The sequence below is a fragment of the Salvia splendens genome, chromosome 14 (assembly GCF_004379255.2).
Source record: "Salvia splendens isolate huo1 chromosome 14, SspV2, whole genome shotgun sequence".
Lineage (NCBI taxonomy): Eukaryota > Viridiplantae > Streptophyta > Magnoliopsida > Lamiales > Lamiaceae > Salvia > Salvia splendens.
Genome location: NC_056045.1, coordinates 27,384,186 through 27,400,952, shown reverse-complemented (window position 1 = coordinate 27,400,952; position 16,767 = coordinate 27,384,186). Strand labels below are relative to the sequence as shown.

The following is a 16,767-nucleotide window of genomic DNA, read 5'->3' as shown; positions in this document are numbered from 1 at the left end:
ATCTCATTAAATTCGAAAATTAACATGAGCCCTTGATTTTTTTGATCTTGTGGCTATTATTTGTTCTCTAGTTATATGGTTAAGAGGTGTTTGCCATAGATCACTACCCTATATATATATATATATATATATATATATATATATATATAATAATGCCTTTTGGGTATATAATGGAGTAATATTGACATGATACCTTATTTTGTCCAATAATAAACATCTTACTTTTGGAATATGAATTTCTAATTTCATAAATTATTGTTAAATTGAATTAATTAAATGGCAAACCGAACAAGTAGTAGTATTTATTTAAATATTATACGACTTCCGTCCGACCAACGGTAAGTGAGACACTCTTTTTGGACATAAGATTTTATATAGTGTATTTAATGATTAAATAAAGATAAAATAAAGTAGAAATGATAAAGCATGAGAAATAAAAAAATAATATTTTTTAGGTTAATAAATGAAATGCTTTATGTTAATTGGGTCAATCCAAAAAGAAATACAACTAAGTTATACAATGAGACGGAGATAGTAGTATTTGTTTTTAGTGCATAAAGATTCAATGATCCGCCATGCATGTGATGTCTGAGAGTGGAAACGTTCCATTAGTCAAATCTTAGGTCTTAAGATATCATTTCCTAGGCCTTTCTTACATGAGAAAGAGAGAGACATCTTGTAGACTATATATGCATCATTTGTTAATTAATACTCCCTCCGTCCCGCACTACTCGCACTTATTTCTTTTTTGGGCGTCCCAAGTTACTTGCACTCTTTCCATTTTTAGTAAAAAATTTCACCTACAGCCGTCATTTTTGACTTTCCTATACACTCATTCCTTAATCTCCGAGCCGAAAAGGAAATGAGCGAGTAGCCCGGGACGGAGGGAGTACTACTAATAAGAAGAAGTAAAGAATCAAAACAAAGGGCAGTAAAAAATGGCGGGTGAAATTTTAATTCCGTACGAGTGGTATTTCTTTCTCCGCCCGTATTCGTGTCGAAATTTTAATTCCATAATTGCAAAAGACGAGATAAAAATATGCATTCAATATAACAATAAATCGAATGTAAACATGTTATATGTGAATTCAATTCATAGTTAAAATGAAAAATAAAAACATTTCCTTTGAATTAATTATACGGGGAGTGTTATATTGTTAACTCAACACTTAATTGTTAACTACAATTAAATAATAGCCCTTAGATATTCAAATAAAGGCCTAAATCATCAGCTCTGAAATGTTAATATCACATAACTTTAAAACGCATATAACTTTTTCGATTTAAATTATTTTTTCTTACAACATACACCAAATTAAAGATAATTTCATAAGGATTCTAACGAGATCTCACTTGCATATGTTCCGATGTCAAAATTTGAAAAAAATTTCAAAAAATTTAAATTTTTTCGTACAACAACAAATGTCAACATACTATATAAAATATGTCAATATAATACATGTAGAATGTCATTCTTAAAGCAATGTGTTGAAATAAGCAATGTGTTGATATTTTCAAAACATTATATTGACATTTTCATCTCAAACCCTAATATGATATTTTTTTTTATCTTTTTCGATTTAATTAATAAAAACGAAAATTACACGTGGCAAAATTTAGACCACTAGATTTCTAAAATCCTATGGTCTTAAATTAGTTGTATTTAGCAACTAGATTGTGAGTTAGCAATTGATCATTCCCCTATTTTATAAATATTCAAATTCATCCCATAACTTATAAGTATTTTAATAAAGCCAAAACTCGCATTTTATATATGTATAGATGTCTTTGAAAACGATAGTAAAGAAGAAATAATTTGAGAACGATAGTAGTGGTGGCGGATTTAGAGGGGAGGGGTCTACCGCCCCCTCCCGACCGTTTGGAGAACCTAAATATTCCTTAGAGTCGAGCCGAAAAAACATATATGTCCCCTTCCTAGAAATTGATTTGTTTTCAGTACACGTCATATGAAAATTAGTACTCCAAATTTTTTGCTATTAGACTTTTAATTAATAGGTCTATGATTCAACCATCAATAAGTCTTATGTTGCACACGTATGTATGGTTAATGCTGCAGCAAAGAACTCTCACGATGTTTAATGGTAATGGTCAGTTTCAGTGAATTTTCTGCGCAATTACTTCCCCACTTCTAAGTTCTAACACTTGCTTTATGCATAATCGATTTCCCACTTTGTTTAATTTCAGTCAAACTTTACATGAGGTCTTTATATGAAAATGATCAATACAAAACTTGATCTCAATACAAAATCCAGACCAAATCCTGACCATGAGATTTGACAATCCAATGGTCAATAATTAAACAAAAACACGGAGGGTCATTGTAAAGCAGTTTTAGGTCATATTATAAACTTTGGGTTTGAGGTCATGTTAAGATCATTTCATGTCATCCTTACTATAATGACGTAAAAATAAGCTTACAATGACCTAAAAATGACTTTTGTATGCTTGGTTCTGCATTTTTGTATTAAGAATGGTTTTGCATGGATCAAAACCCTATATATATATATATATATATATATATATATATATATATATATATATATATATATATATATATAATGGAGTAATATTGACATGATACCTTATTTTGTCCAATAATAAACATCTTACTTTTGGAATATGAATTCAAATTTCATAAATTATTGTTAAATTGAATTAATTAAATGACAAAATGAGATATGTTTAGCAAACTGAACAAGTAGTAGTATTTATTTAAATATTATACGACTTCCGTCCGACCAACGGTAAGTGAGACACTCTTTTTGGACATAAGATTTTATATAGTGTATTTAATGAGTAAATAAAGATAGAATAAAGTAGAAAGGATAAAGTATGAGAAATTAAAAAATATTATTTTTTAGGCTAATAAATGAAATGCTTTATGTTAATTGGGACAATCCAAAAAGAAATACAACTAACTTACAATGAGATGGAGGGAGTAGTATTTGTTTTTAGTGCATAAAGATTCAATGATCCGGCATGCAGGTGATGTCTGAGAGTGGAACCGTTCCATTAGTCAAATCTTAAGTCTTAAGATATCATTTCCTAGGCCTTTCTTACATGAGAAAGAGAGAGGCATCCTGTAGACTATATATGCATCATTTGTTAATTAATACTACTAATAAGAAGGAGTAAAGAATCAAAACAAAGGGCAGTAAAAAATGGCGGGTGAAGCAGTAGAAAAGAAACTCTACAACTCTGCATCACAAGGAGATGTAACAGCAGTTGTACATCTCCTTGAAGAAGATCCATATCTTGTTCATGGAGTCATATTTCCATACTCAAGAAATCTTCTCCACATAGCAGCAATACATGGACAAACATCCATTGTTGAACATGTGCTTAACCTTAATCCGCAGCTAGCTTGTATTTCAGACTCCCAGAAATCATCGCCTCTCCACATTGCAGCAGCAAGAGGCCACGTCGAGATTGCCTCGATATTGTTCTCAAAAGCCCCAGAGATGTGCTGGCGGCGCGACGACCAAGGCATGAATCCGGTTCATGTTGCAGCCATGAATGGGCATGTTGAGATTCTTGAACATCTCCTTCTAGAGAATTCTATGGCTGCGATGGAGAGACTGCATCGCGGACAGACTGTGATGCATTTGTGTGTGAAGCATGCTCAACTTAGGGCGTTAAAGGTTTTAGTGGAGAAGATGGGAGATCTTGTGTGTACAAAAGATGATGATGGTGATACATTATTGCATTGGGCTGTCAGATGCAACCAACTCGAGGTAATTACACACAAACTCTTTTCTTTTTTCTCTTCGTATAGAACTTGTCTTTTCTGGAGATACTATTGATTTAATTATGTTACTTTTGAAACTTGTTGAAAATTAGATTTAACTTTAATAATATTGATTCATACTTTGATAGTCGTTAATTTATTATATTACATAAGTCTATGAAAAAATAGTTTCATGTTTTCATTTTTTCCAGTCCACCAAAATTAATCTTATACTCCCTTCACCCGATTACAAGTGATCGATTTCTCATTTTTTGTTATCTCATATGATTGATTTTTATTTTTAGTTGAAAACAGAATAAATTTTTTTTATATTTTTTATCACTCTCTCCTACTTTACCCTATCTTACTAATCTAGAAATTCAAGCTCAGTATTTATAAGTTGCAATTATCTCATTGATGATGAAGTATTGTCTAATTAAAGTATTATATTATGAACAAATTAAATTTCAGACTATACAATACTTGGTGGAAAACAGAGTCATAAAGCATCAAACAAGAAACAGGATGGGCAAAACAGCGCTCCAAATCTTGAACGAGAGCCCTCTAACCACCATCAACTACTTAGAGATGAAAATGCTCATAACAAATGTGTCAGATCTTTCAATTTTCCAATTGATCCCGGAGATGAGCAACACCGTAATGGTGGTGGTAATCCTGATCGCCACGATGGCCTTCCAGACGGCCACTAACCCCGCGGGCGGAGTTTGGAATGTAGATGACCCCAGGTCGTCTCACAAAGCCGGAGAGGCTGTGATGGCAACCACCCAGCCCGATCAATACACGAACCTTATATTCGCCAACACAACGGCCTTCATATGTTCCATCACCGCGATATACATCTTCACCGCCAGGATGCATATCAATCACTTATTCTTCATGACGGCGTCCTGGATTGCCACGATAGCGGCACTGGTATCCATCATGTTCACCTACTACACGTCGGTGAAAATGATCACACCGGATGAGATTATGCACTCGCCAAGAAACAAGATTCTCGAGTGCGTGATGATGGAGCTGTACGGATTTGGAATGCTATACATGTGTGTTATTTTTGTAAGTAAATTGCACCAGTCGTGGGAGAGTAAGAGGCGGCGCCAACTAGATCTTGCTGCCGATGCTTTCCCGCGGCGTGTTTTCTATTGGATTTTTCAGCAGCTGGAGAAGCGGGGTGGTCTTCCGATTGTCTAGCAATTGGAGGCCCGGGGTTATTTTGAGATGTTTCAGATATAAGACTAAACAGGATCTGTAATTATGAACAACAAATTGAATGGCCTCATAATGTACAATATTATCATACAACAAATAATGCTTAAGATGTATACATGTTAGTTACGAGGAGTGTTATATTGCTAACTCAATACTTAATTGCTAACTACAATTAAATAATAGTCATTATATAGTCCAATCAAGGGCCTAGATCATCAGTCTCGAAATGTCAATACCATCAATAAAAAAAAGGTCAATAAAAGTATTAGGGTGAATTTACAACAAATTAGTTATAACTAACTTTTGAAAAATATCTCATAACTTTAAAATCGCATATAACTTTCTCGATTTAAATTATTTTTTCGCACAACGTATATCAAATTAAAGATAATTTCATAAGGATTCTAACGAGACCTCACTTGCATATGTTCCGATGTCAAAATTTGAAATTTTTTCGTACAGCACAAATGTCAACATTGTATATAAAATATGTCAATATAATATATGTAGAATGTCAATATAAGCAACATGTTAATATTCTCAAAGCATTGTATTGATATTTTCGAGACACTATATTGGCATTTTCATCCAAAACCCTATTTTGGTAGTTTTCTTTAATCTTTTTTGATTTAATTAATAAAAACGAAAATTATACGTGACAAATTTTAGACCACAGGATTTCTAAAATCCTATGGTGTTAAATTAATTGTAGTTAGCAATTAAATGATGAGTTAGCAATTCATCACTCCCCTAGTAGTTATACTATTAAAGATAATGAAAATGTGACTCATATATATCTCTTCTTTTTTCCTTTATTTTCCACAGAGAAGGTGTCGCTTTTGTATAGAACTCAACTAATCCATCACTATAGGTCTTTTATATCTTTAAGTACAAATGAGGTTAGGTTGTTAGGTTAGCTGTTATATATAAAATAGACCTTAATTAAACTGAGTGTGCTTATAATTAAGAAGCTTATCTTTTATTAAATTCTAGTTGGTTGCTACTTCTGCTGATTAATATAGAGCAAGACAAATCTTAGCACAAATCTTGAAATGAGGGATGATGGGAATAGATAATCAGTCAACTCTTCATAATTAAACACAAATTGTAAAACATCCAGCCTGTTTAAGGCTTGATTGATCTACACAAAAAGTCATGGACCATTGCAAATATGGAAACATATAAAGGAGTATATTCTAAAAATAAGCATCAATACTAGTGTACAATTGTGCATCCGTGGGCCCCGGATGAGGTGTTGTAAGACGACACGTCATCACACTGAACCCGACTCAAGGATTGGGTCTCAAAGATCCATTGGTCTACAAGAGTTATGAAATTTGATAGAGGGTTGACGGTAAGATCTTTCTACCCCGTATTTTTCTCTAAAGTATTGCTAGATAGATTGCAAACGACATGACTATAGCGATCACATAGGACATAGCAGCAATCAACCCTAGAACAATAAAGCCGAGTGATTTTGTTTTGGTATTGGGAGTGATCGCCAGTGTCGATGTCACGTAACTCATTGCAATGGATACCAACGACACCCCCATCGCAGACAAGGCAATCATGCCCTCCGATGCCAACGAGCAAGCCTGTGAGAAGTGATGAAGCGAATGCTATATATGGTGTTAACATATTAAGTACCAATTATTTGTACATGTAAGGTTGAGTATATGCAATCACAGCATAACCAGAGTTGTGTGATGATGTGTCGTCCTGCCACACCGGGTTCATGACGTTCTGGAATGCCATTGTTGCTATCAGGACCACCACCACCATCATCATCGTGTTGGTCATCTCGGGCAACACATTGTTCATTGATGGCAGCGACAAACTTGACAAGACTCTTCTTGTTACATGGTTGGGTCGAACACAGCAGGCTAAGGTGCATGGGGTTATGGTGAAGCTCAATCATAGAGAATCAAGAAGTGAGCTGGATAGTTAGTCGTGATAGAGTCGTTGCTTGTAACAAGATCAAGTGAAGATCTATTTCACTTTATGCATTATAGTATAAATGTAGCTAGTTGTAGTTGTTGTGTAGAGTTACTGATCACACATTCATTGAAAGAGAAACCGTTTCTTCTCTTCTAAAGAATACGCTCTCATCTCACACACACATACTCAATCGCATTCTCGGTTAGATTCAACACTTCTAATTTCGGAATATCTACTAGTTGTGTCAGGAGGGCTCTCATCTAAGATATCTAGCTCTGTTTTGCCCATGGAATTGTGTGTTTGCCTCTTTATGCTTTTGTTTTCCATTAGATACTGTCAAGCCTTACCAAAATCAGAGCCATTAGAGGAATCAATGAAGGTTGCATTACCAAAATCAGAGGAGTCATTACTAGGAAAGTATACATAATTCATAGGGAATACATTGTCTTAGAATAGATTTATATACTACCTAAAATAAAGTGTATCCCTCCCTATATAAATGAAATGAATTATTGTATCAAAAAACACAAGAAATAAACGATCATCTTCTCCCTAAAACTTCCAATATGCGTAGCCCTTCCAACTCTCTCGATTACCATCGTTAAGATGGTATCAGAGCAGGTATCCTCGGGCTTGAGACTCAGAAAAATGTCATCACTGTCTCAAATACCTTCCCCGACCTTTTGAAACCTGCAAAACAATAAAAAAAACCATGTCAGACTCCGAAGATCCACCGAAAACCAATCAACCAGTAACCCTATCAGCCGAACAGTTTGCTGAGTTCATGAGACTAAGCATGTCTCAGAAAAACCAAAACCAACAGCCTTCATCCATTGAATCATTAGGTGAAATACGCCTAGCCGAGAAGCTCAATGGCGATAACTACCCCCCGTGGGTGAAATTGATGCGAAGGGGAATTCGTGGGAAGGGTCTGGCCTCTCACATCGCTGGAGTTACAGACCCCCCTCTACCAACAGATCCGAATTACAACCGGTGGCAACAACGGGATGATTGTTGTTTCAACTGGATTATAAGCAACATCGACGCTAGCCTCATAAACGAGGTCTCCCAATACGAAACGGCCTTTGACTTGTGGGATAGTCTGGCCACGACGTATGGAAGCGGCGCCGACCAGTTCCAGATTTCAGACCTGCACAGGCAAGCGTACACCATCAAACAAGGAGAGCTAACATTAGAGAGTCTATGGCAGAAACTTCAAGACCTCTGGATATCAATCGATACCAGGGATCCAAACCCGATGGATACTCCGTCGAGCATCGAGAAATACAACCAAAACACCAAGAGGCACAGGTTGTACTAGTTTGTCTGGGCATTAGACGACAACTGATATATCAAGATCAAGAAGGAGATCCTAAATATGGACCCAATTCCGTCGGCGAGGAAAGCCTACAGACTAGTCAGACGGGAATCCATCAACGAAAAATTGCTCAACGCAGAACCGAGAATCAGTGTCGGCCTTGCAGTATTCGTCAGAAGTCGAACCACATTACAGCATAATCAATCACAGAGGAATCTCAGCAATCAGAAAGACGAGGACAAGAGCAAACTCGTATGCAGCCATTGTGGAGGAAAGAGACATACCAAGGATACATGTTTCCATATTCATGGATTCCCAGAGTGGTGGGAAGAGATGAAACGAGTGAGACAAGCCCGGATTGCAGGCCGAAACGGCGGAGGCATAGGAGGTGGGAGAGCCTCAGCAGCCGTTGCTCTCGACCGCGCCGCTTACACCGAGAATCCGGCGGGCGACAGCGGAGGCAGCGGCAACAGCAGAGTCAATGCAAGCGGCGGTGGAGAAATCAGAACCGACGCAAAGACTCCAATTGCATCCATCGCCATGACTAGGACGTGGTCGGAAGGTAACGTGTCACAAATAGGAGGTTTCACCGGTAGGGACGGAGAAGATGGGACGGCCGGAAAAACTAGGGTCCCCACGGGCGAGAAAAAGGGAAACGGCTAGGGTTTCCAGAAAACCCTATTTAAATGCCCAACTTTTCGAAATCACAAATCCACCCATCCCAGAACTATCCGCTCAAATTCACCCCATAACTCCTGTAAATATCAAACTCACCCCCACCAAAACATTGCAAATTACACCCCAGCCTTCCATACTCGTCCTAAATCAGCCAAACATACTGTGTCAAAACTGCTTTGATGCCTTAGCTTGTTCATCTACATCCATTTCCGGCCCAAAAGACCCTCACTGGATTTTCGACTGTGGAGCGACAGATACAATTTCGTTTGAAGCCTCAGACTGTCTCCATTTTCCCGTCAAAAAAATCCTATGTCCAAACTGCTAGTGGGGACCTAGCACGAGTTATGGGGGCAGGCACAATAAACATTTCGCCCACTCTTTGCCTCTCTAATTGCCTTTTTGTTCCGTCTTTATCTCATAAGTTGTTATCAATTAGTCATGTGACTAAGGAACTGAACTGTAAATTACTAATGCAACCTCAATTTTGCATGTTACGGGATATCAAGACGGGGACGATAGTTGGGCATGGCACTGAGCGAAGCTGATTGTACTACGTGGATGAGATAGCCCAACAGAGTGCTGCAATGACGCTGACTCCCTGACTGACAGACAGACAGGCTTGACTTTGACATCGTCGGTTAGGGCACCCATCTTTAGGATATTTTCGACTTCTTTTTCCTAAATTAGCTAGATCTTTGAACTCTTTTCAGTGTGATACTTGTGTGTTGGCCAAAAACCATAGACATTCTTTCAAGTTAAACAATACAAGGGTGAAATCTCCTTTTGCTTTAGTACATTCAAATGTTTGGGGTCCTGCTCCTATCATTGGGGGACAAGGTTTTCGCTATTTTGTGCTTTTTATTGATGATTACTCCCGCATGACCTAGATCTATTTTTTGAAAAATAAACATGACGTGTTTGATAAGTTCGTAGATTTCTATAACCTTATTCAAACTCAGTATAAACAGGCTATCCAGACCCTTAGATCAGACAATGAGGGGGGGAGGGGGGAATTTGTCAACAATTAAATGCAAGAGTTTTTTAGGATAAAGGGGCTAGTCCACCAAATCTCATGTGCGTACAATTCAGAACAAAATGGGGCCGCCGAGCGGAAAAACCGTTACATCCTCAAAATTACTCGAGCTCTCCTAATTGAATCCAAAATACCCAAATCCTTTTGGCCAGGAGCTATAGTTACCGCAGTCTACCTCATAAATCGTCTCCCCACCGACATACTTAACTTTAAGACTCCCTTGGACACCTTTTCCCAACACTTCGACATACCCTCATCCCTATCCCTTGAGCCCCGAGTTTTCAAATGTTCGGTCTTTGTCCACATTCCTAAACACGAACGTAGCAAGTTTGATCCTTGCGCCCTAAAATGTGTCTTCCTTGGCTATGGAAAAAATAAAAAAGGATACCGCTGCTATGACCCAAAAACCCGTAAAATCTACACCACCATGAATTGTGACTTTGTGGAAGGGGAATATTTCTACAGCCAATCCAGTAGTCAGGGGGAGACTTCCGAAAATAATCCAAACAATGACCTCCTAGATTGGTTTCCAGATATTAGAAACCATCAGTTAGGGGGAGAACCACATCCAGGTGAACATCAGACAGGGGGAGAGTCACAGCCAAGCCCTGTCACAGACGTTGGTCCACCTGAGGAAGTTAGCAACACCGTCGGGCCGTCTCCTCCTGTAATACCGAACGAAGAACAAAATGACACTGACCAGCCGTCAGCCTCGTTTTCGATTCCTGAGGTAAACAGTTCAGAATTTGATAATATACCCTCGGAATGCACTAACAATGATAGGGGCTCTAATGAGGAATATGGAGTGAGGGGAGATACAAGAGACTCATACGAGTTGCCTCCGAGAAGAACAAGAGGAGTCCCTCCGCGACGGTACTCACCAGACTGGAGAGGAAAGAAGGCAAAATATGCAGTATCCAACATTGCTCACAGTCACCTATCAGAAATGGCCAGGACCTTCGAAGCTGCCATATATGAGGAAGAAGACATCCCACAGTCCTTTGAGGAAGCCGGCAAACATAAGCACTGGAGAGAAGCCATGAAGAAGGAGATATATGCCCTAGTAAACAATGGCACTTGGGAAAAATGTACACTACCAAAAGGGAAGAAGCCAGTTGGATGTCGGTGGATCTTCACTATAAAAAGAAGAGCAGATGGTTCAATCGAGAGATACAATGCGACACTCGTGGTAAAAGGATACACTCAAGTATATGGAGTAGACTATGAAGAGACATTCTCCCCAGTTGCTAAGATGGAAACCGTGCGGACACTACTATCAGTAGCGGCGTGTAAAGACTGGGCACTCCACTAGTTCGATGTGACCAATGCCTTTTTCTTCATGGAGAGCTAGAACAGAACAAAGAAGTATACATGGAGGTCCCACCAGGTTTCTACGAAGAATTTGGAGAAGGAGAAGTGTGCAGGTTGCTGAAAACTTTGTATGGTTTGAAGCAGTCTCCACGGGTCTGGTTCGGAAGATTCTGCCAGACTATGATTAAGCAAGGATTCCAACAAAGTCATTCCGGTCACACGCTCTTCACAAAAAGGAGAGACGACAAGGTAACATGTCTGATTATCTACGTTGATGACATGATTATCACTGAAGATGATGTAGAAGAAATCCAGAGGTTGAAGGAAAATCTATTCAAAGAATTCCAGATGAAGGATCTAGGTGCACTGAAGTACTTCCCATAGGTGCACTGAAGTACTTCTTGAGAATAGAAGTATTGAGATCCCGACACGGGATATTCCTAAGGCAAAAGAAGTATGTGTTAGACCTGTTGCCAGAAACAGGTCTCTCCGACTGCAAGCCCGCAGAAACTCCGATGATTCCAAACCATGTGCTGAAAATAGAGGAAGGAGCAGAACTAACAGACAGAGAAAGATATCAACCACTTGTCGAAAGGTTATCTATCTCTCCCACACGAGACCCGACATTGCATATGCTGTGAGTATTGTGAGTCAGTTCATGCACCAACCTCAGACTAATCACATGGAGGCCGCTTTGAGAATCGTACGTTACTTGAAAGGCACTGTAGGCTATGAAATATTCCTAGCAAAAAGAGAAGACTTGGAAGTGGATGGATACACGGATGCTGACTGGGCAAGCATTCCAGTGGATAGGAAATCTCCAGGAGGCTACTTTACGTTCATCGGGGGAAACTTGGTTACCTGGAGGAGTAAGAAACAAAAGGTTGTATCTTTGTCTAGCGCCGAAGCCGAGTTCCAAGGAATGAAAAGTGGACTCATGGAAATCCTATGGCTAAGAAGATTACTCACAGAGATTGGCTTCCCACCTACTCAAAAGAGTCCGTTGTCGCCATTAGCATCTCAGAGAATCCAGTGCAACACGACCGAACCAAACATGTGGAAGTAGATCGGCACTTCATCAAAGAAAAACTGGAAGGAGGTATTACTGAATTTCCTTTTGTCCGTTCAGAAGAACAACTTGCAGACATATTGACCAAGACGGTTCACCCGAAGATCCTCAAAGAGATAGTGGGCAAGTTAAGCATCAGAGATACCATAGCTCAACTTGAGGGGGAGTGTCAAACCTTACCAAAATCAGAGGAGCCATTAGAGGAATCAATGAAGATTGCATTACCAAAATCAGGGGAGTCATTACAAGGAAAATATACATAATTCATAGGGAATACATTGTCTTAGAATAGATTTATATACTACCTAAAATAAAGTGTATCCCTCATTATATAAAGGAGATGAATTATTGTATCAAAAAACACAAGAAATAAATGATCCTCTTCTCCCTAAAACTTCCAATATGCGTAGCCCTTCCAACTCTCTCGATTACCATCGTTAAGAAATACTGTATAGTCTATGATTTAATTTGATACACATTAATACCTTGATCAAACTAATTCAAATAATGAAAACATAGAAAAGTTTGAGTTTGTGGTTACCTCCAACTGATTGCACCTCACAGCCAAATGCATTATTGTCTCCCCATCCTGACCAGTTGCATCCACAAGCTCCTTTCCCAACTTGTCCAACAAAATCTTCAAAGCCATAAGCTGACCATGTTTAACACATAAGTGCAACACTGTCTCTCTGCGATGCAACCTCTCCTTAGCAAGCATATGATTGTGTTGAGAATGAGATATTCCACGATCTCAACATGGCCTTTCATAGCAGCAGTATGAAGCGGGATCATATCATGCGAGTCTCGCCACCAGCAAGCCTCAGGAGCTACTGATAACAACTTTTGTGAGATCTCAACATGCCCTTCTTCTACTGCAATGTGAAGAGGGGATGACTTTTTGGAGTCTGAAATTCGCGCTAGCCTAAGATTAAGCTTCAATACTTCTTCAACGACGGCTGTTTGTCCTTGCATTGCTGCTATATGTAGAAGGCTTCTTGAACATGGAAACGAGAATCCATGAACAAGATATGGATCTTCTTCAACTAGTTGAACAAGTGTTGTTACATCCCCTTTCGATGCAACATAGTAGAGCTTCTTTTCTAGTGCTTCACTCACCATTCCTCCCCTACTAATTGTTGATGTCTTTTTTCTTTTTTTTTTGTAGATTCTCTTTTTTTTTCACAGCCAAGGAGCCCTTGTTATTAAGGTTGGCTCATAAGTTGAATGAAGAGTCTTATTATTGTTTTAGAATATTATTTTGTCTATTAATTAATCTGTGTTCGGATGTAAATGAAATGAAATGTTGATTTTCCTTTTTTGATTAACTGAACACACCAAATTAAAATGTGTCCATACTACCAAAAGCAATTGAATAATTAATGATGTTTAGCTATAGCTCAACATTCTTGAAATAATTGTTGAAAATTAAGCTTTTTCTATAACTTGCTTAACCATTTATTTCCGCATATTTCTTAAGTCTTATGTTGCACACGTATGTATGGTTAATGCTGCAGCAAAGAACTCTCACGATGTTTAGGGTGTGTTTGGTTTGGCATTTAGGGACAGTTAGTGGATGCTTTCTCACATTTTCTAATGTTTGGTTTGAAATATACAGTTTCTGAACGGCCTGAGTAATGGACTAAGGCCCGCCTTAAAAATGCAATTTTCGTCAGTTAGCAATTCTTCCCAAAAACCTCTGATACCATATCTCATCACTTTCTCAAAACAATTAAATCATATGCATTTACTAAATTAACCCTCCTTTTTATCCCCAATAGCCACATTTATTCCTTTTCGGAAAAAAAAATTCTTCAAGCTTTCCTCCATTCGCGTTTTCTACAAGCTCTCCGACGAACACGAAGACGGTAGCAAATACTCTGCATAAAACTTCATCATGTGAGATCTCATGTGCCTGCCTAGAGCTCTCCCTTCCATTCACAAATTTTCTGAAACAAAAGAGATTTACCACCGCCATTCTTTACCCCTCCGAAACCGTAGCTGATTTGAAAGGAGGAAGGAAGCAACTCCAAATCCACAGCGCCGACAAGGTGTTCCCATTTTATTATCAATTTATTGAGTTTAGGCTACAAATTTTCTTTTTGGGAAACATTCTTGCCCATATTTTCTTAATTATGCCAACAACATGTGAGATGAAAGTCTAAGCCCTAAGCATCTTAACAATTTTCCCAATCTAAACAACAAGAAGAAAAGCTTTCTCTATTCTTGAGATTTCCACGACTGTTGCTTGGTGGGAGAGATGGGTATCACAAAAGAGAGCATATTGTGGGCGTAGAGTATTAGAATTCCTAAGGGGCAAGGTTGGAAATAAGAAAAAAAAAACGAAGACATGAAGAAATTTGTGGGCAATAGTTGATGTTTTCTTTGAAACCAAACTAAAGTTTTGAATACTATAGAATAAAAAACTACGAACCAAACATTTAAGTTGGAAACGCTAAAGCAAGAAAAAGAACTCCCTATCATACTAAAAACATTTTCTCATGAAACAAAAACTGACAAACCAAACACACCCTTAATGGTAATGGTCAGTTTCAGTGAATTTTCTGCGCAATTACTTCCCCACTTCTAAGTTCTAACACTTGCTTTATGCATAATCGATTTCCCACTTTGTTTAATTTCAGTCAAACTTTACATGAGGTCTTTAATTTCTATTCCTATACTTTTAATATATATATATATATATATATATATATATATATATATATATTTATAATAATGCCTTTTGGGTATATAATGGAGTAATATTGACATGATACCTTATTTTGTCCAATAATAAACATCTTACTTTTGGAATATGAATTTATAATTTCATAAATTATTGTTAAATTGAATTAATTAAATGGCAAACCGAACAAGTAGTAGTATTTATTTAAATATTATACGACTTCCGTCCGACCAACGGTAAGTGAGACACTCTTTTTGGACATAAGATTTTATATAGTGTATTTAATGATTAAATAAAGACAAAATAAAGTAGAAATGATAAAGCATGAGAAATAAAAAAATAATATTTTTTAGGTTAATAAATGAAATGCTTTATGTTAATTGGGTCAATCCAAAAAGAAATACAACTAAGTTATACAATGAGACGGAGAGAGTAGTATTTGTTTTTAGTGCATAAAGATTCAATGATCCGGCATGCATGTGATGTCTTAGAGTGGAAACGTTCCATTAGTCAAATCTTAGGTCTTAAGATATCATTTCCTAGGCCTTTCTTACATGAGAAAGAGAGAGACATCTTGTAGACTATATATGCATCATTTGTTAATTAATACTACTAATAAGAAGAAGTAAAGAATCAAAAAAAAAGGGCAGTAAAAAATGGCGGGTGAAATTTTAATTCCGTACGAGTGGTATTTCTTTCTCCGTCCGTATTCGTGTCGAAATTTTAATTCCATAATTGCAAAAGACGAGATAAAAATATGCATTCAATATAACAATAAATCGAATGTAAACATGTTATATGTGAATTCAATTCATAGTTAAAATGAAAAATAAAAACGTTTCCTTTGAATTAATTATACGGGGAGTGTTATATTGTTAACTCAATACTTAATTGTTAACTACAATTAAATAATAATCTTTAGATATTCAAATCAAGGGCCTAGATCATCAGCCAATGTCAATACAATAAAAAAAACGTCAATAATGGTATTAAGGTCAATTTACAACAAATTAATTGTAACTAACTTTTAAAAAATATCACATAACTTTAAAGCGCATATAACTTTCTCGATTTAAATTATTTTTTCTTACAACATACACCAAATTAAAGATAATTTCATAAGGATTCTAACGAGATCACACTTGTATATGTTCCGATGTCAAAATTTGAAAAAAAATTCAAAAATTTTCAATTTTTTCGTATAGCAACAAATGTCAACATAGTATATAAAATATGTCAATATAATAAATGTAGAATGTCATTCTTAAAGCAATGTGTTGACATAAGCAATGTGTTGACATTCTCAAAACATTGTGTTGATATTTTCAAAACACTATATTGACATTTTCATCTCAAATCCTAATTTGATATTTTTTTTATCTTTTTCGATTTAATTAATAAAAACGAAAATTACACGTGGCAAAATTTAGACCACTAGATTTCTAAAATCCTATGGTCTTAAATTAGTTGTATTTAGCAACTAGATTGTGAGTTAGCAATTGATCATTCCCCTATTTTATAAATATTCAAATTCATCCCATAACTTATAAGTATTTTAATAAAGCCAAAACTCGCATTTATATATGTATAGATGTCTTTGAAAACGATAGTAAAGAAGAAATAATTTGAGAACGATAGTAGTGGTGGCGGATTTAGAGGGGAGGGGTCTACCGCCCCCTCCCGACCGTTTGGAGAACCTAAATATTCCTTAGAGTCGAGCCGAAAAAACATATATGTCCCCTTCCTAGAAATTGATTTGTTT

The 16,767-nt window shown here is 37.0% G+C and overlaps 1 protein-coding gene across 1 annotated transcript; it reads left to right on the top strand.

Annotated features, from left to right (window-relative positions):
* The first annotated feature begins 3,160 nt into the window (after nucleotides 1–3,160).
* Nucleotides 3,161–5,077, top strand: LOC121764686 (ankyrin repeat-containing protein At5g02620-like). Its single transcript, XM_042160706.1, has 2 exons — nucleotides 3,161–3,755; nucleotides 4,220–5,077. The coding sequence occupies exons 1-2, from the start codon at nucleotides 3,183–3,185 to the stop codon at nucleotides 4,955–4,957; spliced, it is 1,311 nt and encodes a 436-aa protein (XP_042016640.1). The 5' UTR covers nucleotides 3,161–3,182; the 3' UTR covers nucleotides 4,958–5,077.
* Nucleotides 5,078–16,767: the final 11,690 nt, after the last annotated feature.